Here is a 24,388-nt window from a genome sequence, read left to right as displayed (position 1 = left end):
CAACGCGTGCTTGTGTCATTGGTGGCGGTTTAGGTTAATCCTACAGTGGCAAAGCCATGCAAAAACTATTTTTACAAGCAATCTTTGCTTCACCAACAATTGACATTAGCATGTTAACAAGTTGGAAGTTTATAAGGATTGCCAAAGGCTATGAAAGGTAGTTTCTCCAAAAACACTAAAACTGATCTACCGTGACTTTGTTTTTCATAAAATGGTACTGTCATCGAGATCCTGATAGAAGTACGTAGAAAGATTTGATTGCGTGCAGTGCAGTAAAGGGCTCCTAATTTCTCATGCCTCAGTTAAGGTAAATATAAATTCAAAGTAAACCAGACAGAAGCAATAACTTGTGGTTTTGAACAAACTACTACTTCAGCATGTACACTGCAATCAATATGCCCCATGTACAGTACAAGCAAAAAAAAAATAACCGGCAACTACGGATTGATCAAAGGAAGCCAAAGCTGCTGAGGTTAAGACCAAACCTGTGTAAGCATTTAGATATCAACAGGCTATGATGCCAGAAGAGCATCCCTGCATTTCTTCACAAAATGGACAATGCACCATTTATGCATAAACTTTGCTAGATGCAACAGAACATAACACTATATATATGAATCATCATGTCTTACAGAGTAGGGTTACAGGTCAAAAACAAAAAGGCTAATTAGAAATCTCTGAAGCTCATCTTAGGATCATCGTGTCTCGAGTTCCCCCGCCTTCCCCTACCCCGGCCGCCTCTCCCTCGTCCCCTGCCCCTACCTCTCCCCCTGCCTCTCCGCATAAAGAATGACTTCCCATGCTTCATCTCAACGAGGGAATGTAACAGCTCATCACACAAGATACAACCCTCATGCAAAGTAGCTCCATCTTCAAGAGGGGTGGCTTTCTTGTTGAAGTCGACTTCAATGATAGTTGACTCACATGTTGGGCACCTCTTATCTGTAGTGGTGATCCTGTGAGCGGCATGTGGGAGTAGCACGACGCAGTTACACGTGTTGCAGAGAAGCCGCCATTTCGGTGCGCTAACTGGATCGAGAATCAGGGTACCGCTACACTCTGGACAGGCACAAACTCCCTGGGTGATCATTGATTGCTTGCATGTTGGGTGCGGGCAAAGGAAACATGGCATGCCAGCCCCTTTCCCAACCTTGCCGGTGTCATCAAGCTTGAGTGCGCCAAAAAGTTTGTCGATGCCTTCGAATGGAGGACTATTGTAGCAACAGGGGCATAGTGGAAAAGATTTTGCATCGGGGCCCACCATTGAGAACAGAAGCAACTCAAAACCATCAAGGGGGCAAACAATTTCCTTGTAAAGCTGGAAAGGATAATATCATTAATCAACCAAGTATACGTGAACTGACACTTGGCAGAACAAAGCATAGAAGATCATGCACTTTTTATAATTATTATATCAAAAAGGTCAATACAGTAACTATGGTCAACATGAAGCGTGGTAAAAGAATGTTCACCATGACATACCGAAATGGTGAACATAAAATAAGGCAAAACAAATGGTAACAGAACGAATGGCAATGAATAAGAATAACTGAAAACTGCAAAGACAGGACATCATGCTTAAAAGTAAAATAACAATCACATAACTACTCAGAAAAAGGGGAAGAGAACTTAGTAAAGTAACCACCTTAATAGAACCATTCTGGGGAAGATAATAGACCTCCTCACAAGTTACACAATACATCCTCATTGGCTGAGTGGAAATATATTTCATATAACGACCACATTTTCCGCACTTGCTCAATAGACGCCCAGAGTCTGCCAGAGGTGAAAACTGTGCTTCGAACAAAGTATCCATGTTTTCAATCTGCAAGCAACACAGTTCATTATAAGAAACTAGGAGTAGAAGAAAAGCATCCATGTCAATCATTATCATCATGTGCAAAGGAATAGTTCAATAGTCAATTGTAAAGATGGATGTAATTGCAGAGCATTTACTAAGAATCTAAAAATTTATAACAACTCAAACACGTCATACCTTGCACTTGTGCTTTAACTAAAATTTGCCAACATTTTCTAGGTATGGATTAATGAGTTGTTCACTTAATGATTTGGAAATGCAGATGTACTCCCTCCGTAAACTAATATAAGAGCGCTTAGATCACTAAAATAGTGATCTAAACACTCTTATATTAGTTTACAGAGGGAGTAAATAGTAAAATAAGCAAATCTAACAATTGGAGTCGGTCATTTGCCACTCCAATGGTACTTCTCAATGAGTTGCTATTTCCACCATAATAGAAGTTTTGGGACTCCACAGAGCAAAATTACACTGGGAATGTTGACAGATTGTCAAGTGCCGATCTTTAAGGTGGCAAATGACCAGCTGTCTCTTAAAAACAATACACCGCATATAAAACCATAATAGTTTTTCAAATTAAAGTCTGAAACATTTGTTCTAACTTAACAATCTTATTATATTTACGAACAAACGGGCACGAGCTCTGCCTAATTACTTTATTTATAGAAGGGGAAAATAGATTATGTACAGAGTGTCGCCGGCAAGTAAAGGCCCTGCTGAAGGCCGACCAAGCAACTGGAGAGGGAAAGCTAACTCACATTTACAAACATTGAAACAGCCAAATGTAGCTAATAGGGACAACTAAGCACTTTGGCCTGCCCTCTCACACTATATTGATAAATATTGGTTGTTAAAAACAGGTTGGGACACTGAAGATTGAACAGAACTTAGCAACACAACGAGAAGTAAATATGTGGATCATGTGTTCCTCTGTTTAAATACATCAGCCAAATACAAGAAAACATGGTATTCTTTGCAGGGTTTATGCTTGATGCGGCTTTGGAAAAAGCTTAAGAACCCAATCAGGTTACTGAACATATATATTTTGGAAGATTATGCAAGTATGCTCAGGGGGAATATATAAGAATGCAATTCACAAGACATCAAAATCTCATACTATTAACATAATAGACTACCTTCTTCACAAAATAAGAGTACTTTCTCATAAACTGTTGAAGAACATGTTGAATGACTTGAAGATGATCAGCTTTGCCTTTTGCAATTAGAGTAATCTGTTGCTCAATAAAGCTTCGGATATCTGGCAGGCAGAGATCAGCATCAATACACTGGTATCCTCTTATCAGGGTAGTTCCCAGGGCTGTTGGTACTAATCTCCTTCCAGAATTTACCTTCAATAAAGATGAGGAGCTGCATTTACTCATGTGTATATTTGCATATTTAAGCAGGCATTCGGTGTTGAAGTTCACTGCCATAAGATGTCAAAACTGTCAGGATAGAAAAGCCCTCAACTAACCTGGACATAATTACGCTCCGAAATGTTGTTAATATGGACAGGAATTGATGCGTCTGTGCCTATGCCATTCTTCTCCATGAGAGAGATCAATTCACTCTCACTAAGGTAATCAGGAGCCGTGGTGCTTCCCTTAGTAAAGAATAAATATCCATCAGTAATCTCACATCCAAATAAAAAGCAAGCTCAGGTGATGTGAGGCTGTGAGCAAACTCATAAGCCTTACCTCATATATGTCAACCTTATGTATACTAATTGTGTCCCCTTTTTTAAATGTTGGAAGATTATTCTCACCCACAGCCAGCCATGGCATAATAGATGTAAATCCTTTGGAAGTGACTCGGTGGCCAACACAACGGAAAATCTCTCCACCTGAAGTGAACTCAACTGCAGTCCTGCAAACCATTTTTCCCAGAAAGGAAGATGTTAATCACTAGTTTCATCAATAATCAATAAAGCAAGAGCTGGATTGATATATTACAAAAGAACAAGACATAAATTTAGATATGGAATCAGCAAATAATGCATGTCATGGCAGATGGGACAATAATACATATAATTTAGCAACCAAATGCAAATATGAATACTCGTGCACTACCTTGTATATCTACAATCATGACTGACAGTGCCAATAAAATGCTGGCATATGTACTGGTACAGCCTCCATGCATCAGTTTCCAAAGCTTCTTCTGGTGCTAATATCATTGGAGTAATTGGGGGATGGTCCCCAACGTCATGACCTTGACGAGGCTTAACAAAACCGGCATCCATCAGCGTCCGGACATTATTGGACCACAAAGGATTGTGTGCTAATGTAGAAAGTACACTTCTAAAATCAAACGATGCTGGATAGGCAGTGCTCTCTGTACGCGGATAACTGTACAAAGATAATTATTAGAGCTTCAGCAGGAAATTGAAAAAAAGATACATTATAATCAATTGTACATTAGCACCTACTCCCTCCATCCCAAAATAAGTGTCTCAACTTCAGTACAACTGTAGTACAAACTTGTACTAAAGTTAAAGACACTTATTTTGGGAGGGAGTATTATGCAATTTTTCAGCTGTAGTAAAAAGGTGTCTAAGTCAGATGACAATCTACACTCATAAGTCATAACTACAACAAGTTGACTACAGATTTACAAAATTTCTAGATGAAATTTAAAACATTATCCTGTGTACTACATATGACATCGTAGAGAGTAGTGCAAGGTTGGCCCTTAAATGACGCCTACAATAAAATAAGACCATGTCAACATATAAACTCGACATAAAAAAGTTCATACAGGAACAGTGGGCAAACAGGTGTTACTAATATGATTTAATTTAATATATTATTCCTCAAATAATTGTATGTCTATTAGAAGTTTAGAACAGGATTTACAAAACCAACACTGCAAATTATTGACCAGTGACTAAGGCCATGGGTTCCATGTCAACATCAGTTCAAAGAAAACCCTCTAGGGTTGCAGATAAATTTCTAAGGGCACATAGAGTCTCTACGCTCTATTTGTACAACACAGCCAAGTCAGACTACCTGTGAAATATTTTAACTGTTAATAATTAATCATACTATTTATATGATAATGCTAGCAGATAGAATGTATATGGTAAGTTGGTAAAACTTTTGCTAATACTCAGTTTCCTGAAACTGTTGAATTTCTCAGTCCCCCCATATTGCACAGGATTTAGCCTACAATTGCACGCTTGGAAGGTGTGCAGCTTTAGTTCATGTTAGTGCAATATTTTAGTTTGAAGGTTATACATGGAATTACATGGAGATGAAGATGGTTGGATGTTGATCCCAAAGCTTACAAAAGTGACTGAGATTTAAGAAACTTCAGGCAAATTATGAATAGATCGGATCCATATGTTAAATAGCTCATGCCGACTTCAAAATAACTAACATTTTCCATAGAAAGGGGGACACATTTCTGAAACCTGATGTATCCTTGAGTGTAAAGCCGCTCGGCCAAGTGCATGGCTGTCTGGGGTCCAATACCTAGCGAACTCGATGCAACCTGGGATAAAGAGCAAATACTCAGCACACTAAAACATGAAACTGATTCAATGATTGGAGAAACTCTATCTAAGCGTATCCTAGAACTAGAAGCCCATTTTATACTCAAACGGATGCCCTGGTGCGCATTATGATCAACATAAGTCAAGCGATATCCAACAGCATAATCTTGGTACTAGATTCCATTTAAAGGTCATCATAATGTAACCTAATATGAAATTGCAATATCAATACAAAGGTCCAAACAGAAGTGAGCAATGCACCATTCACAGGTAAGGACAACTTTGTAGGCAACAAAGTGAAATGGCAATCCATACAAACATCGTATTAAACAAGGAAAAACACTGCCAGCATTAGAACTATCGCACCTTAAGCAGATTCACAGTATTAAGACCAGGCGGGCGGGCTTTGCACTCTTCCTTCACTGATATATCTGTTATTTTTAGAGCTCCATCACTGGCTACCATCTTTTGGAACATTACAGTAACCTGTGAAATTGAATGATGAACATGCTGAGAATACTTGGAAGGATGAAGTCAAATCACTAAGGTATGGGATCTTACATCGAAATCAAAAAGTTTCTTCCTGTCCCATTCTAGCTGTATTTCATCACCATCTTTGATAATGTAAGTTCTCAAAGACCAGAATTTCTCTGGTTTGAATGTGTTAATTTGCTGATAGCGCTGTACACAGAATCCAAGCGTAGGTGTTTGACAGGGACCGTACCTAGTTTAGAAGGAAAAAAACAATCATAAAACTGAATTCTGCAGGAGATTCTTGAAGCATGGATTAATCAAAGCCTTAAGCAACAAAAGTGAATGATGGTTGCAATTCAAATCTCTCCCTGTAAATCCAGATGAATCATTCAAACACAAAAGCATAAACATCGCACTTTCCAACATGAAAACACAAGTCAAGGCATACTTACGTTACTTGCACTATCAAATTTATAGAAAGTGTCAAAAGCAGAATATTTGGAAAGGTTACAAAACTCAAGAGACTGAGCAAAAGGAACTTCCGGGAAAAGGTGATAAACATTGAAAACACAGATAATTAGATACAAAACCTGCAAGGAGTACTTGAAGAATGTAGATGGTATTTTCTTGTCAGAAAATTAATTCAGTATGCAATTGGTTAATAAATTTGTATAGCTAGAGGGAGATAGGGAACTCACGAAATGACTCTTGAGTCGAGATTTCCATATTTTCCTTGAAAATATCGGGTCTGAAATCGAGTAAATGCTACTCCTACCTTCAAGTCTATTTCTTGCCGAGCATCCACCGCTAGTGCCTCGTCTTTGTTTGGCAACACAAGATTGTCCATAGCATTTGATATGTCTTTCTCGGTAACAGATGAAAATTTAGCTCGAAATATTCTTCTGCCAACCTCATTCTCAGGAATCCCGGTGCAATTAATTACTGAAACATACGATTAGCATTGTTATTACATTAGTTAGGTTGTGAGAGAACCGAGCAAGTCGTGTATGCAAAAGTAATGAATGAAGACCACTCATATCAAGTACATTAGTCAGGGAAAAGTAAAATCTCACATACACCAAATAATTTCAATGGGTTATAGATATTCCTTGGGGAAAGAAAAGTTATGTAGCTTTGAGAAATTCAAAGCAATCTAACTAATCCAGCAGTTAATTTAGTTCAGCAGAGCATCTTGCCATCTATTTCTATGGAGTCCAGATCGTTTCTATCTCTATGGAGTCCAGCTCTTTCTAGACCAACTGAATTTCTAGTACAGAACTAGATAGGATAAGATGCACATATATTGCAGAACTGAAAACTATACCTTCAAAGCATATGTTTTCCCCTTCTCGGTCGCAGTCAAGCCAAAGTACCAAATAGGTGCAGCCTCGAGCTTCCTGGGCTAGATGCCTGTGGATATGAGCCTTCAAGAGATACATGCATCAGTTTGTATTTAGATACGGAAATGGGACTCTAGCGATGGTGGTACTTGTGCATGTATTGTCCTAAAACTTAAGAAGAGGCATTTCAGTATTTCATTTTCACCCACCATTTCCTTTACAAATTTATCCAAGTAATACAACTGGGAGTTCTTTTGTGGTAGGACAGTAAATTTGTCAGTTTAGATTCTAGAAAGTAGAAACTACATCAAAAAGCCAAGTAAACACTCATAGAGAAAAGGATGTGAAATAGGATGTCCGGGAGTTGGTTAAACTGTGTAGTAGATCTACCATAGTACCATCTACAGGTAGAGTAGAACTCGTGTATGAATGTGCAATATATATGTAGAACTAACTGAAGTTGTTCTTGCATAATTGAGATTGTTTGATTACTCCTGGGTCCTGTTGTTAACTGAGTTGTATTCACTAATTAGTGTTATAAAATGCACTACCTTTGGGTTGCTCTCAGATCTCAGAACTGGAGCATTAAAAAGGTCCATCGGATCAGTCCCTTCCCAGTTCTGATATGCAGGTGGGAAATCAACACTGCAAAAGACGAGGCATCGAGTAAAGAAAATGGACACAAAAGAACTTATTGTCCAAGGTTAGAATTGTGGTGAGCAACTGCAATGTTCATTCAGCTAAAGTGGAATAAGTACTTATATATTTTGTGTAAGGTATCAACTTTGCAGATATGCAATGGTCTACCACGTGTTCATGTCTGTAACCTGTATCAAGACTGATATGAAGAAAGTGTATGCACATGAACTCAAATGCATTACGTAGTTAAGAACTAGAATGGACTAGAGCTAGTGCATCAAGTGATGCAACTGTGATGAAGGATATTGGAAGAATTGAGGAAGAAATGCAGGACCTGAAGACATGTCCGATGACTGATGTCACTCTGAAGAATGCATTAGAGCCCTGAAACATCCCATCAAACTCGTGGACATCGGTACTTCCCCTCCGGGTAGACATCTGCACAAACGTTGACAATTTTGAATTGTGCAGTGAGAGTGGAATGTTAGAGCACCGAATGCTCATTTGTTTTCAGGCCACCATGATATAGCCCGCATATGCGGTGTGGTAGCAGCTATCCGGAAATGCATATACCCCTTCCCTTCACCCCGGAAGTGATGATTTGATCATTAAACAATTTTTCGCACTAAGTTCAATTTCGATTTGCAAAATTGGGAGCATTAAGCAGCATAAGGAAAAAATGATTCTATTGTCAGTGCAACCAGTCCTATCAGCTCCCTACTAGCATTCCCTGAATCTCACTGGAGCTACTCTACAGCGACAATGACCTCAAGTACTTCCAAGTTCCAACACCGAGCCATTACAAGGAGAAGCCTTTTCGTGGAGGGGAAACCTGGGCTGCAAGCAAACCCGGCTTCCGTGAACCATAAACTTGCCGTTAGGGCTCGGTCCTATGCACTGTCGTCGATTTCGAGTTAGAACCACAGCCAAATTAGTCGCCGGGGAGAAAAATTATCACGGTCGTGGGAGGATTGGGCGCGGGAGGGAGGGAGGGAGACTTACGCGGCCGCCGGAGAGGGCGGAGGCGATGGAGAGCGCGATGCTGGGCTTCTCCGCGACCTGCAGAGACGGCGACCCGAGCGTGAGAAGGTCTGGAGAGTAGGGTTACTGCGGCCGCCATTAGCAACGGCGCGGTGCTTAGCCTCGGTAAGCTGCGCGCCGGCGGCGGCGGCGGCGGCGGCGGGTGCTTACCATTAATACCTTGGGCGCCATGGGGATGGAAGGAGAGAGAGAGTTTTTTTTTTGAGGGATAGGAGAGAGAGAGAGAGAGAGTCTACCGGTCTAGACACCCTTGTGGTCGTGTGTCGACAAACCTGGCCAAATGGGCCGGCCCGGCACGGCCTGAGTTATACGGGCCAGGCACGGCATGGCCCGGCTAGGCACGGTAACTACACAAGCCGCGCCGGGCTGGCATGTGGTGCTGTTTCAACGGCCAGCCCATTTCGGGGTTTCACCCCAACCAGTTTTTGGGAAGGTTCCGGAACCGGGTTTTTCTGGTTTTCTTTCGTTTTTTGCTTTCTTTTTCCTTTTTCCTTTTCTTTTTGTTCCATTGTTGTTTTCTTTTCGTTTTAATTTTCCTTTCTGTTTTACTGTTTTTGTTTTTAATCTTGATTTTTAAATTTGTGATAATCTTCTAAATTCGTGAATACTTTTAAAGTCACAATTTTTTTATGAAATGATGAACCTTTTTTTAAGTCGTGATTCTGTTTTTACAAATCGTGAGCAATATCTTAAATCATGAACTTTTTTCAAAACGTGACCATTTTTCTAAAATCATGAATATGTTTTCAAATTCACGTATTTTTTCTCGAAATCTTGAATATTTCTTGAATCATGAACATTTCTTAAATTCATGACCAATTTTGTTGAAATCATGAAATATTTTCAAATTTGCCATCATTTTTTGCAAATTCGTGGCATTTTTCTGAATCCACAAACATTTTTTGAAATCATGAACATTTTATGGAATCATGAACATTTTTTGAAAACGCGAACATTTTTTGAAATCATGAACATTTATGAAACTGTGAACATTTTTAAAATGATGAAACTTTTTTGAAATCTTGAACATTTTTTTAAATCATGAACATTTTTTGAAATTCATAAACATTGTTTTTACAAATTCGTGAACATTCTCTTGAACCGTGATTTTTTTTTATTCTCAAACAGTTTTATGAAATGATGAATATTTTTAGGAATTCATGATTACTTTATTCAAAAAAATTAACATTTTTCTGAAATTTAGAACCTTTTGAATTCACACATTATTGAAAAAGGAAAAGAAGAAAAAAAAACAGGCGTCGGCCCATCGGCACATTTAGCCGTCAGCCCACCTATTATTTAGCCTATTGGGCTGCCTATTGGCCTATAACAATAAAAAAATAAAAAAATGGGCCATGATGTGCCGACACGCGTGCCTAGCCTCCAGGCCTAGGCACAGTCCTAGGCAGGCCACGTGCCGAGCACGGCCCGATTAACCACGTGTTGAGCCGGCATGCCAGACACGGCCTAGTTGGCCAGGTTTGCGACCAATTTGCCTTCACAGTACCGGTACGGTAGCACTTTTTCTGAATCTAAGGTAAAGTATGTTTGAAACCTTATGAAAATATGAATTCGTAGGGATGGTCTAAATCAAACCCTAAATCTCGTAAAACAAAATCAACACCAACGTACAATTCATAGTCTATTTGCAAATAAGGATCACTGACGTGGCTAGAGTCATCACATCATATCCCACATCTCCTCTGCTACGGCGCCACCAACACACTTTATTTAGCCACACCGCTCCTTCGCGTGCACACATGAAGCTCGAGAAGGCCACCCAGACCAACATACGCTTCAGTTTACTCTCATGTGTGCCCGTCTGAGCTTACCCCCGCCGCCACAAGCTCCTAGTTGTTGATGTTCTTCCGGACCGCCTAGGGATCCACATTTGAAGTTCGGGCCGCCATGAGATTCTTCTCAATGATAGTTAAACATAAGGGACATGTTTATAAAGAGAAATATCTATGTTTTTTACAGCGGTCCTTTGTTATAACATCAACATCCTGGAGACTAATGACCATGTTTTTCTGGCTTTGTCTTTTCGCTGATACTATCGGCGCTAAATCGAGGTCAATATTAACTTGGACTCCATTCTTCATGCATGCATCACCTGTGTTGGAGTTGCCTTCGCCAAACCCTTCTTCACTGAAGTTCCCTTCGCTGCTGCAATGGCTTATGAAAATAACGCAATGCAAAATTCAACCCTACTCTAGACTCTTGCTTTTCATGTTCAAAGGAGAACTCCATCGTTTCCCTTTTTTGATGAAGAAACCAACTCTTGCAAACTCGAGAACATCTTAGCTTTCCTCCCTCATTTAACCCAAACCAAGGCATATGGGGTGTGCTTTTAAGGCTGGCCCGTGGACACTGATTTTTGGCCTGGCATGGCACGTGAATAAAAGGGACGGGCCGGCCTTCGGCCCACCACGTAACAAGACTGATCCCCAAAGCCAAGCCTTAAGGCCGGACTGACACAACCCTTTTATTCGCGGACCAGAATGGCTTGGCCCGACACGCGTCCCAAGTTGGCCCTTTTAGCATTATTTGGGGTTGTTTTGACCTTTTTTGAAGTGGTGGTTTGGTCATTTTTAGGGTCGGTTTGGCATTTTTAGGGTTATTTTGTCCTTTTTAACCAAAAAATAAAAATGCCCGGAAGACCGAAACGGTCCACAAGGTCAAAAATCAACTCGGGACGACATGCGGCCATGTTGTGTCGGGCTGGCCCAACACAACACTTTTACTCATGGGTCAGCATGGCACAACTCAGGAACGACCCGACACATGGCCCAAGTCGGCCATTTTAGCACTGTTTGGGGCTGTTTTGACATATTTGGGTTGTTTTGGCTTTTTAACCTAAAAATTAAAAGGCCATGTCAAAAATCAACTTTGATCGACCCGCAACCTTGACGTGCTGGGCTGGCCCAGCACAACCCTTTTATTCATGGGTCGGCCTGGCATGATCCTGACACGGCCCGACACGCGCCCCAAGTTGGACCTTTTAGCACTGGTTGGGGCTTTTTTTGAGTAACCTTGCAGATTTTATTGATTCAAAGTAATGTTCATAGGTATAAAGTCTGGGTCATGAGGGATGCCCAACCAAACATGTCTACCGGTACCTAATTTACAAGCAAATTTGGCGAGGTTGTGAGCCTCAAAATTAAAGTTCCTGCGCTCATGCAGGAACGAACAAGAGGAAAATATGGAACTACGAGCTATGATTTCATGTGTAAGTGCTGCATTCGGACCCCCTGTCCCATGGTTGATGTCATTAACTACTCCTTGACAATCAGATGCCACCATGACGTCCTGAACTGCAAGGTCTTCCGCCAATGCTAGAGCTTCTCTGCACGCGTATGTTTCCAGAATCATCGGGTCGGATATCCCCTGGTATACCACCGCCGAGGAGCCAAGATATGTACCATTGTGGTCGCGGCACAGAGCTACAACATCCCCGCCTCTCCTGTTTCTTGCTATCGCCCCATCTACATTCACCTTGACTGCACCCGCAGCCGGAGCAAGCCATCATTGTGTTTGGTTGTTGGCAGCTCCTGCTCCAGCCGAGGACACCGCCCTTGTTGGGAGTTGCTCCAGCTCTGCTATAAAGTCGTTCACAAAAGATATAGTGTACTGAGGGCTTTGGAAGATTGATTCGTAAATTGCTTTCCCCTCACATACCACAACGCCCATAAGGTTACCACCATCTTTGTGAACTCTGAGCGGTCCAAAGATCCAATCAGTTCAAACAACCAATTCCTAGCACTCGGACCATCAAGTTGCACCATCTTTGATACTGTTCCCTCATTCGATAATGCACATACCCTCGCCATGGTGCATGACACTAACGCATGTCTCCAGGAGTCCCGGCAGCCGCACAATGGGCATACATCCTACTGCGCCATTTTTCTGTGATGCAAAACATCGGTCGTTGGCAGAGAATGATGCCCCAACCGCCACAAGAAAACCTTTATCTTAGAAGGAATCGACATCTTCCATATAGCAGTCCAAGCCTTCTCATCTTCTCTTGAAGATGTTCCACTTCTGCCCTCCAACCATTCTTCCCGCTGCATCTTTGTGCTAACCAGAAATCTGTATGCAGAACTCACTGTGAATCTTCCTTTCCTATCAGGATACCAAGCCCAAAAATCATCGATATTCCGTGTACAGACAGGGATTTTTAGAATAGCATCAACATCAAACTTGATGAAGACCGAGCGGACTAACTCTTCGTTCCATGCCCCCATCGCCGGTGACAGCAGTTCTGCCACTTTAGTCGGAGGGTTTTGTACGAGCGAAGTGATCGGCCTCGGTGAAGTTTCTTTAGGAATCCAGTTGTCCACCCAAATGTCCGTATTTTGACCATTCCCAATCCGCTTGATAATCCCTTGCTTTAATACATCCCTTCCCTCAAGTATGGCACGCCAAATTTGAGATGGCCGGGATCCCAGTTCGGCCTCTAGCAGAGTTGTCTCTGGGAAGTAACTAGCTTTGAGAATTTTGGCACTCAAAGATGAGGGCTCCATAAAGATTCTCCATGTCTGTCTTGCCAATAAAGCTAGGTTGAAGAGTTCAAGATCTCTGAAACCGAGTCCTCCCACGTGCTTTGGTCTTGTCATCACGTCCCATGAAACCCAAGCGGGCTTTCTCTCTCCTTGCTTGCACCCCCACCAGAACTTCCTGATAATTGATTTTATATGATCAAATAGTCCTCTCGGAAGCTTAGAACAAGACATAGAGTATACCGGAATTGCTTGGGCAACCGATTTAATTAGGACCTCCTTTTCGCCTGCCGACAGACATTTGCTCATCCAACCTTTAACTTTATCCCATACACGATCACTCAAAATACTTGAAAGTTCCATTCTTCAAAAGCCCCACGTCAGTGGGCATCCCCAAGTACCTGTCACTGAGAGATTCATTGGGGACATGGAGAAACCCCTTCACTGCATCTCGGACTATACCCGGAGTACCTTTGCTAAAGAAGATTGAAGATTTGTCTCGGTTTATTCTCTGCCCAGAAGCCATGCAATATGAATCCAATAGGTTTGACACATCCTCCACTCCATTAATACTTGCCCTGAAAAACAACAGGCTGTCATCCGCGAATAAAAGATGGTTCACCGGCGGAGCCGATGGTGCCACCTTAATGCCGCTGAGCTGGGATGACTCATTTTATGATTTCAAAAGGCACGAAAGGCCCTTTGCTGCCAACTAGAAAAGATATGAAGAGATGGGATCTCCCTGTCGAATGCCACGAGTAGGTTTAAATTCCTCGGACTTTCTTCCATTAAACATAACCGAGAACGAAACTGAGCTCACCATATTCATGATGACTGTGATCCACTGCGGAGCAAAGCCTGACTTCTCCATGATGGACCGGAGGTAGTTCCACTCCACCCTGTCATATGCCTTCATCATGTCAAGCTTGAGTGCACAAAAACTGTTATTTTTTGATCGGTTCCTCTTCATAAAGTGCAAACACTCATAAGCACTGGTTGGAGCTGTTTTAGCCTTTATAACCTAAAAAACAAAAGGCCCAGAAGACCGAAACGGCCCACAAGGTCAAAAATCAATGCGGGTCATCCCTTTTAGATCGCGTGTCAGGCCAATCCACAAGGCGAAAACTTCCAGCTGGCACGATCCTTTTATAAAAGGGCCTATGTGGACCATGTTGTGCCGTCCACATGGCCATGTTTTGTTTAACCCCTTGTAATCCCCTCACCCCCTCTTTGCATATGTATATACATGTATATATCCCTCTTCTACTTTGTGCACATTGTAATGAAAATCACTACCGGGAATCGCCTCGATCATTGATAAGCTTCACCTTGAGGGCATTGACACATCTACATGGCATACCGGGGACTCCATGAAGAACTGGTAGGCAAGTAGAACCTGCAAGGGCACATCTCATTGGAAAATCCATGGCTTTTCACTTGCCATGCATGTGTCTTGGACCATTTGAAATGAGTGTAACGCTAGGGAATTCCACCACAAGAGTGCCTCTCCTGCAATCCTTCTCAACAACATCGTGACTAAGGCGAACTTGTGGATCACCACGGTGCAAAGAAATTAGGGTCTATTGTATTACACGAGTAGTCTTCCATGTGGCATCCAAGGGTTATCTGTAACAAACTCTACTCTCAACGTGACGTTTCGGAACCCGGACTCAGATGACCCTGTGATGAACAGTAAAATAAAATAAAATAGAAAGAATAAAAAATCTTTTTGTGTGGTGCAAGATGCCCCTATGCCTCTATGCATTGAACACTAAACCAGAATAAGAAAACAGTAAAAAAAATCTTGCACCAAAAAATCTGTCTCAGCATAGTTTCTCGGTCCAGACTCAAGTTCATTTAATTTGCAGCAAAAATGAAGCACACTTCAGCTGAACAAAAATGTGTACTGTTATCGCCTATCCTGCACAACTACAAAGTACAAACTGAGATCAAAATTTGAAGGTCAGTATGATGACTGATATAATCACCATGGAAGACTCTTGGGCACAAAAAATTCTGGATGATTCAAGAGAACAATGAATTGATCTCTTATTGACAAAATGAATAAGCCATCAGTTACAAGATCATTAGCAGTTTTGAGTGAAGGAAAGAACAAGCCTAAGGTAATTCTATGAAACAGATTACACTGATCACTGTCCATTCATTAACAGGACGAATTTCCCCTAAAGAACACTCCTTAAGAATCAAGAGGGAAAATCCCACTCCCTAAAGAACACTCTTCAAGAAACAAGGAGGAAAAAATCAACTTATTTTTTAGCAGTGGCATGACTCTAGACTCCTTGTTTGGGCTACACAGAGAATGGCAGCTGGTAGAGGTAAGTGAAGCATATGTACAGAACCGGAGCAACTCCTTCCCTTCCTGGTTTATGTGAGACATCTAAAGGCTTCCCTGACCCCCCATCTCCTAGACAGAACTGCAGTATTGATTGTATTCCTTTCTACAGGCCTCAGGGACAACGCATGCGGTACAAATCATGCACCTCCGTGCTTGCGAACTGCGCGTAGTCCTGTTGTTGTTGACGACTCGTCTCCTTCTTCTTGGAAGAACGCTTAGACGGCGCTTCAGTGGGCATGTTATTGACTGGTGGAGTTAGTGTGACCGGTGGGTTGATAGGTGGGGGCGCTGATGTTGCTGGGCAGCGATGTCGGACATTGATCATGTGCGTCTTGGTTTCAGTTGAGGTGCTACCAGTTATGTTTACCATAATAACAGCTTCCTTGTCCCTGGTGTCTTCACACCACCAGTTTTGTGGTATCCCGTCCACAAATTCTTCTTGTGTGTAGAAGTCCTCATGGTGTATTGTAATATCCACGGTTTCTCCTGGTTTAATAAGACCGTTCGCTGGTAGGACCTGTCGTGCGATAGTAAATTAGAAGTTGGTTATGGTATTCAGCATAAAGGCAAAGACAAATCGAGAATGCCAAAGAACCCGCACTTCAGAACAACTGTCTGCCATGGTCAGTCAAACTTCTGCAGTGATTCAGTAATGACTAACGATTATTGATCTATATGGGAAAATGGCTACATAGTTTGTTTCTTATAATCTTTTCTAGAAATTATAAGGAGTAATAATCGATGAATCATATGGTTCCTATAGGTTGCCGTGAGGACCTACATATAGACTGAAGTTTCACATCATGGAGTCATCGATGGATCATATGGTTCCTATAGGTTACCTTTAGACACCATGATGGTACAACATAAAAAGTTGGTCGAAAATTTAGTTGTATGCAAGTAAAAAATATATATAGTCATTCATACCTCAAGCCAAAGTGGAAAGCCAAATGATGCCCTTGGAATAATCTCTGGTTTAGTCCCATCGTCCTTTTTGGTCGACTGGCCTTCACATAGGATTTCAAAAGCTGCTTTGCTTGTTTCACAATTATTGGTAATTTGGAAAACAATATTCTCTTGATTTTCCAATATAATTTCCTCTGTGCTAACTGTGCTGTCAGGAACAAAACAAGACTCCTTAAGCATAGACCGCACTTCCTCATTCGATTCGATTATTTCTCCATACTCCTGTCTTCTTGTTAACTCATCTACTCGTGCAATATCAACGCTAAATGTGCACCTCACAGGTTTATGATCACTCTCTGTGACCTCCATGACAGCTACATACCTATTAAAACAGAGGTAAAACAATATGCATATGAAAGAAAGGAATGGTGGGATATCACAAGGAGAAATCAAGAAAAAGTGTTGTAGTAGCTGACGATGTAATTGCAGCAACTACAGGGCACTCTAGCGAGCATTCGGCGACTGATACAGCACGACTGTCGCGATATAGCACCCTATCACACCAAGCAGGTATCCGCTTCTTCTCACCCGAATCATACCCTACAAGGCAGTTGAATAAGAAGCTTCAGAACCAATGGTTTTATTTACTACGTGCTAATAAATTACAAAGCGATTAAGAAATATATATTTCTAAGTGAGCCAGTGGCAAGATCTGAGCAGAGTTTTTCTTTAAAAAAAATCATCGCTGAACAGAAAATAATTGATCAAATGCTTGTAGAATCAAAAGAGGCATACCTCCAAGACCTGGCGCGTGCTTTTGGAATTTGTAAGTCGGTGGGAATTTGATCAGACCTTCACGCATTCCTTGAAATACTTTTCCAGCTTTCATTTCTGCTCGAAGCTGATCCTTCTCTCTTAGCCAATCAAAGCTTCTTTGGGAAACCATGTCCCTTGCTTCATCATATGTGATACCATAAAGCCGGTAGTTGAAATCACCAAGAAAGACAACCATATCAGCATCAGCCAAGTCAGGCCTGACCTCATCAACCTGATTTCCATTAACCTGCCATTACCACAAAATCTGGACATTAGCATAATTCATCAGTATGGATATCCTGAAGGTTAGAGAACACGTACATTCACTGTTTTGTGCAATTGGACAGATGTAGCAGAAGCTGAAACAAAAGAAATCACAAGGGTTAGAGAAAGTACTTTTTGGTGCTTGAAACAACATTATGCAATACATATGTAACACCTAAAGTCCAATACAAAAATATATGGAAATTAAATAGGAAACGAACATGTGGATCCATGAGGTTTGTTGAAAGCCATTGTACGATAAATGTGATCGAAGTCAGCATTGCGCCTGGCAACAGCTTCCAGATGTGCAGCAAAATGATTGCTCACAAAACACATTTTACGATCGTAGACTCTTATTCTTAATCCTACACCACCCTGCAGAAGAATCACTTGTCATGACACAAGGAAAATAACTGGGGAGCATGACTTAGACAGATGCAACAAAATATAAATCGGAGCAGTGATCAGTGACTTGAATGTGCTCCTGCATGCAAGTGTTTCTTCCTATTCAGAGAGGCTTGCTTATGAAATCGTAAATAGAATTTCATTTTCCCACATAATATATACCACAGAAGCCCTTTATCTTGTAAGGAGTATACAAAGAAAAGATCCTCGAATATCTGGCGAGTACTCTACCGATTACTTCGTTCCAACTTTCATTCTTCATGTTTAGAAACTTGTCATTATGGTAGTTGTACATAAGGACACAGCCTTCAAAAATGGAGGCTACAACGAGGAACTTGAATGTCTGTACATATATACCATCATATACCTTATTGCCGATGGCACGTCCAAGACCACATGGAACTGCTGCAGCCTCAACATCACCGACATATGGCTTAAGACTTTTTCTTGCCCTTGAAAAGTTAACATTTTCCATATTATGTATATCACATGAGAACGGAAACTCAACAGGTTATCATTATGCGGCAAGAGAAATTTGATTGTAATTCTAAAAAACTAATTCATGATAGGCCCATACCATGCAGCAATAAGCAATGCAGCCAACTGCCTAGAACCAACTCGGTGGAATGATGTCCCCTCATCAAGTGCTTTGCCTATATTGTCTATCCACCATTGACCATTGGCACTTCCCTCAAGTCCTACCTAAAACCAGGAACAAGGGAAGTTCAGTAAAGCGTGTGACTCGGGGATACTTACACATAATGAAAGCAACAATATGAGCCATCACGGAGATCATAATTTTTAAATTTGAGAGAGAAAGTAAAACAATCAAAATAAGATAGACTTAGCAAAAAGAATGATGCAGATGACATTTTGGTTCATTCAAGTGAATATCATAAAATTGGAAGTGTCCAAGAAAAACCATAGTTGCCATGAAACAATACATAAATCATGCCGCATTGATGATTGATAACCATAAGCTTGGTTGCTGGGGAAAGCAACAACTAATGACTGAATTGTACAATATCAGGAAAAGACAAAACAGCAAAACCGCAATAAATATGGCTAAAACATGTTAGTCAGAGTATAATGAACAACATTACAACTTGGAACAGTATTGAAGTGTTCTTTTCGCATAAGAATGGTGGTAATTGCTTTAGAAAAAAAATATGTTGTCAGAAAACTAACCTCGGTGGTGAAAATTCAAGAGTTGAGAGTGATCTAAAGCACACAAATGGAATCTAAAGTGAACAACCCCACTCTTACAAAAGTAAATTACTAAGATAGTGCGATTGGCATGTTGAACCACATATTTCGAATTAACATTCCTAAAGCAGGATTATTGTTAATGTTCTTAGCTACCAGTACATACTTCGACACAGGCTTTAAATAATTGATTGATTGAACAGCAACAAAATGAATGACTGAAAGGGAGATAAAGTATCTCACAGTTTCTTTTGCTGCAGAAATTGCGAGAAAACCTGCACCCATCTCGACCTCTTGTAATCCAACGACAACTAACCCAACATCAGATGCTACGCTACCCAACCATGCTTTAAGTGACTCGGCAGTTGCTTTTCCCTGCGCTACATTCCAACTTCCAACCATTATGTTTATCTTTTCCATTCTAGTGTATGACAATTCTTTGTTAGCCAATTCAGTTCGCAAAACATCATCAAGAGGTCCAGGGGAAGTCAGTGGCCATCCCCGGATACCGCCGTGATGTGCCAGAGTGTAGATGTAAGAACCACCAATCGCCATCCTTATGACCGGGCAGCTATGTCCGGTCCATCCTGCGAGAAGGTTACCATCGACATCCATGACTTGAACAGTACCACTGGCGTAGCCGACCCACACCCTATCTCCGAGTGCCTTTATGCACTGCACAGAAGAAGTATGATGCTGGAACTCCTGAATTCGGTTCCCATTTCCATCCCACTGGATAATGCAACCATTTGTGCATCCAGACCAAATTGCCCCATCATCTGCTTGAGCCACTGCTCCTGTTCTCCGGTTATCTTCGACGAATGTCCCCTTTGTTGCAACCCTGCGCACCGCGTCGGCTGCTCCCATTAAGGCATTCCTAGATTTCTGGAAGAAGTTCAAAGAGCCTCCCGACTTGTCCTTCTTGGATGGTTTTACTTTGACCTCTACTTCCTCCATGGGTTGCTCTGGCATGACCGGTGCATCTAGCCGAGCCGACTCAACTTGGCCATCCATTCCAAATACTTTGAGCAGCTCCCTTGTACGAGCATCCCTGAGGCACACATTTCAGTACAATCTACAAGTTAAAGCAGCTACCTGGCAAAGAAGACGGTAATCTAATCTAAACAGAATATTTCATATTGGTATTTCTGAAGGCATACCAGAGAGCAAATGTCATGCTTGTCAGGGTCCAAACCTTGGCCCGAGAATGATCGGCGAGCATGTACTTAACATCGGATGCAGGGAGAGAGCATACGTTGCCAACTGTGCAATGGTTCCTGAGGTCAATGTATGCCCTCTCCACCAACAATGCAGCCATGTGCCTCTCTTCCGGTGACAGCGAGAGGGACTTGGCAATGGCGTCGTATGGCCATGCCTTTATGACTCCAGCCTCTGAGCCCGACCATATCTCACCTGTCAGATTCAAAGTCAAACCAAACCGCGCATACAATTTCGTCAGAAATCTTCACACTTGGCAAGCACATATGCACATACAACAGAAATGCATTGTCACAATATGAGGAGATCATAAATACTACAGTAGATGGCATGCTCACCATATGAGGTGATGGCCATGGAGAGCACGGGCGTCCGGCCGTAGGCCTGCCACGTGAGGGCTTCCCTGAACACGGGGGCGCTGTTGGGTCCACCGTGTGCGCTTCCCCCAACGCTCCCTTCCCCGCCTGAACCAGGAGGCGGAGGCGCGGGCGCCGTGGCGGCCGTCTCGAGGTCCATGCGCCACGAGCGGATCCTCCCGTCCTTGTGCCCCGTCCACAGCAGCCCGTTGGCCTTGTCCATGGCGACGCAGAGCGCGGGCGGCGCCGGCACGCCCTCGCGGAAGGGCGCGCTCTCCTCGTCGCCGCGGCGCGCGCCAGCGCCCCAGCCGGCGAACACCTCGTCGAGCGCCCACACCCTGATCCCGGACTCGGCCCCGGCCCAGAGCTGGCGGCGCTGCGGATCGGAGGCGAGCGTGCGGAGAAAGGAGCCGGCCTGCGTCTCCCGGAGCGGGTGGGGCCGCACCTCGAGCGGGGGAGGGCGGTGCGGGTGCATTGCCGCGCGGAGCGGCACGCGGAAGATGCCCTTGCCGCCGCCCGCGCCGACGAACTCCGGGAGGGTGCCGGCGCCGCCGCCGTACTCGGACATGGCGCGCTCGAGCGTCATGGAGCCGTCGCTGGCGCCGCCGACGGAGCGGCGGGAGCTGGGGCCGGAGGAGTAGGAGGCGCTGGGGTGGTGGTGGTGCTGCTGCTGCTGCTGCGGCGGGAGCGGCGGGTGGTACCCGGCGGGGGCGCCGGCGGAGGGGTCGTGGTGCGCGTAGGAGAGGGAGTGGGAGGCCGGGAGGATGTGGTCGTCGTCGAGGCTGTGGTTGCGGAGCGCGGCGCGGCGCGCGGACGCGGTGTCCCCGCGCGACAGCGGCTGGCTGTAGGAGATGCCCCTCCGCTGCGGCGCCCGCGACGAGGCGGCGGCCAGCTCCTTGAGCGCCTCGTCGTCGGGCTCCATGGGTGTGATCGTGATCGCGCCCCCGCCGCCGACGGCCGGTCGATCTGATGTGCGCGCGTGCGGCCTGATCGGTGAGTGGTCCTGGGGCTGGGCTTGGGAATGGGAGCGGGAGGGATAAGATGGAAATGGTCAAGATGGCGAGGCGAGGGAGGAGGGCGCGGCGAGGGAGGCGCGGGGGAGGGAGTGGTCGGGGGTCCGATAGCCCGCGCGCCACCCGCGGCCGTCGGAGACGGAGGCCAAGGGGGGGCGCGTGTCGCGTGCTCCTGTCTGCGGACCGGGCCCCACTGTCAGCGCCCAAGGCTATTTTTTCACTCTTTTCGTCATTTCTCTTCTCCTCGCATGAAATTTCCTTCAATCTAAGCCACCTAAATTAGCACTGCCACAAGATTAGTTACAATCTAACAGTCAGCCAAGCAAACGTTATTGTAGGGACAGTAGGGTATACACGTTCCAGGTTCCAATTTATTTCAAATGTGATAAATTATTCCTAATACTTTGAAACATCCTAGGTTGTTTACGGGCCACACCTCTTTCCCTGACCTACACGAGCGGTGGCGGCGGCTGACCTACCCTACTAGCCGGCGAGTCCGAGCGCCCCTTCTTCCTCTGCCAGTCGCTCCAACAACAGGAGGGGGCGGTGACCGTAGGTCTTCGGTCTGATGGTGGTAGGGTTAAAATAAATTTAGGATTGTCACCATTCTGTGGCGGTGAGGCGATGTTGTCGCGGTCAACGTGGAATAAGGTCTCCCAGTCTTGTCTCGTACCAGTGATGCTTCTTCATATCATCGAGAGGTGTGTAGAAGATGGTGTGTCCCGAATCTGATTCTTTAGGTTTGCTTTTTTTTCCTATAGGTTTGTCTCGATCGCACTATCCTACACAACGAACAATGTGGTTGTACATCTTGGTCATCTGGCTCCAGTTCTAATCTATGATGGTTGGCAAGCCTCAGTCCTCTTAGGGAGCGTAGGAGATTTGTGCTCTTCGACTCCGTCCAGTCGAAACTGAGGTGTTATGTGGGCCTTGTCTTGGGTTTTTTTCTTCTTCAGGGCGGCGATTTGTTATGCAGGTTGCGGCCACCTGGGTCTTATGGTCTACAAGGACGATTTTATACTTCTGCAAGATCCTAGGTTTAAACAAGTTTTTTCTGCTAAGACACGAGGCAGAGGCGGCACCGAGCTTTGCTTAAGGTGCGTCGTCGATGAAGGGAAGAGCACGGGGCCGGTAGAGGCGGCACCGAGCTTTGCTTAAGGCGTGTCGTCGATGAAGGGAAGAGCACATGGCAGAGGCGGCACGAGCTTTGCTTAAGGTGCGTCGTCGATGAAGGGAAGAGCACGAGGCAAAGGTGGCACCGAGCTTTGCTTAAGGCGCATCGTCAATGAAGGGAAGAGCACGGGACATCGCCACATATATTCTCCTCCGATTGCGCGCATACGATGCAGGGCGGCGGCGGTGCTCGATGTATTCACATCAATAGGTGCGACAAGGGGGTGTGGCTCTGTGGACCAAGGGGATGGGGGCACAACGATGAAGGTCCAACCCCCATCCCTTGAGCGGCGACATATGGCCAACCGAAGGGGAGGCCCCTGTTCCTCTTTTTTTACTGGAGCACGATTGGTTCGTTTCCTCGAGAGGTAACCTCCTCTGTCCGAGGAGGGAAATAATAAATCGATATCCACTTACTAGTAGAAAAGGTGGGTAAATACTCCCAACTTATGGAGAACATAGCAAAATAGTTAGTTGTGAAGTTGGAAAATTGGGGTGGCCCGGAAGCCAAAAATGCAGTACCAAGTTATAGGCTTTTCACCGCCGCCCGATTCGAGCTCCCCCTGCCGCCCCGCCGCTGCCACCGGATCCCCACACGCACCCGTTGCCATGCCACCGCCGCGCTTCCACCGCTCTATTCGAGATTCTCGTGCCGCTACGCCGCCGCCAATCCGCCACCCGATTCGAGCTCCCGCGACCGGACATTTGAGATCCCCGCCTGCCGCATTTGACGCTAGACGCTCGGGCGCGGCACCACTCCTCGTCGCTCAGCCGCCGACGCTCCTCTCGAAGCTCGGTTGCCACCGCTCGATCCATAGTCGCGTTGCCGCCATGTCGTTGAAGAAAATCTCGAACAGTAAGACCGGCTTCTTCAGGGTGCAGAAGAAGCAGTCCGGAAACTTCGGTGTGGAGTTCCAGTGCGATGGCTATTCCTACTGAATCGACATGTTCAACTCCGTCACATGGTCCTGCGTGCATACGACATTGCCACGTGGCATTTTCTCCGGCAGAGGCACGGGATGAACTTCCCAGAGATCGAGACTCAGGCAGACACGGGGCTAATTGGGCCGAAGAATATTAACATTTGGCGGATGAACGAGAAGGAGGAGGAGGAGAAGAATAGGCCGGTAATTCTCTTTGCTCCCGGCGATATTGATGACACGGCGATGACAAGGTTCGCGCGGGAGCATCCAAAGTATGTCCAGGCCGAGCGTTAGTTCTTCTGTAAGCACAAGGCTGAGCAAAAGAAGAAGAGGATGAAGGAGGAAGAGGCCGGCCCCTCGACGATGATCACCATCGAGTCCGACTACAGAAGCATGGTAGTTGGACACCAGATAAGGCTGAAAGAAATCATCGCTACCTAGGTATGT

At 44.3% G+C, this 24,388-nt stretch overlaps 2 protein-coding genes across 2 annotated transcripts; both read right to left on the bottom strand.

Moving 5' to 3' along the window:
* Positions 1–584: 584 nt before the first annotated feature.
* Positions 585–9,031, bottom strand: LOC123112523 (DNA topoisomerase 3-beta). The gene is made up of 15 exons (XM_044533532.1): positions 8,957–9,031; positions 8,768–8,824; positions 8,100–8,203; positions 7,678–7,771; positions 7,111–7,210; positions 6,485–6,728; positions 5,874–6,036; positions 5,679–5,798; positions 5,232–5,311; positions 3,889–4,167; positions 3,517–3,685; positions 3,294–3,422; positions 2,956–3,168; positions 1,646–1,825; positions 585–1,318 (listed from the first exon to the last, which is right to left on the bottom strand). The coding sequence occupies exons 1-15, from the start codon at positions 8,975–8,977 to the stop codon at positions 668–670; spliced, it is 2,604 nt and encodes an 867-aa protein (XP_044389467.1). The 5' UTR covers positions 8,978–9,031; the 3' UTR covers positions 585–667.
* Positions 9,032–15,335: 6,304 nt separating this feature from the next.
* LOC123112522 (type I inositol polyphosphate 5-phosphatase 13) lies at positions 15,336–22,019 on the bottom strand. Its single transcript, XM_044533531.1, has 11 exons — positions 20,815–22,019; positions 20,419–20,671; positions 19,502–20,309; positions 18,630–18,754; positions 18,420–18,504; positions 17,869–18,022; positions 17,705–17,742; positions 17,363–17,630; positions 17,044–17,167; positions 16,589–16,949; positions 15,336–16,178 (listed from the first exon to the last, which is right to left on the bottom strand). The coding sequence occupies exons 1-11, from the start codon at positions 21,752–21,754 to the stop codon at positions 15,774–15,776; spliced, it is 3,561 nt and encodes a 1,186-aa protein (XP_044389466.1). The 5' UTR covers positions 21,755–22,019; the 3' UTR covers positions 15,336–15,773.
* Positions 22,020–24,388: the final 2,369 nt, after the last annotated feature.

This window comes from Triticum aestivum, chromosome 5B, assembly GCF_018294505.1.
Source record: "Triticum aestivum cultivar Chinese Spring chromosome 5B, IWGSC CS RefSeq v2.1, whole genome shotgun sequence".
Classification (NCBI taxonomy): domain Eukaryota; kingdom Viridiplantae; phylum Streptophyta; class Magnoliopsida; order Poales; family Poaceae; genus Triticum; species Triticum aestivum.
This window is presented reverse-complemented; position numbering and strand designations above follow the sequence as displayed.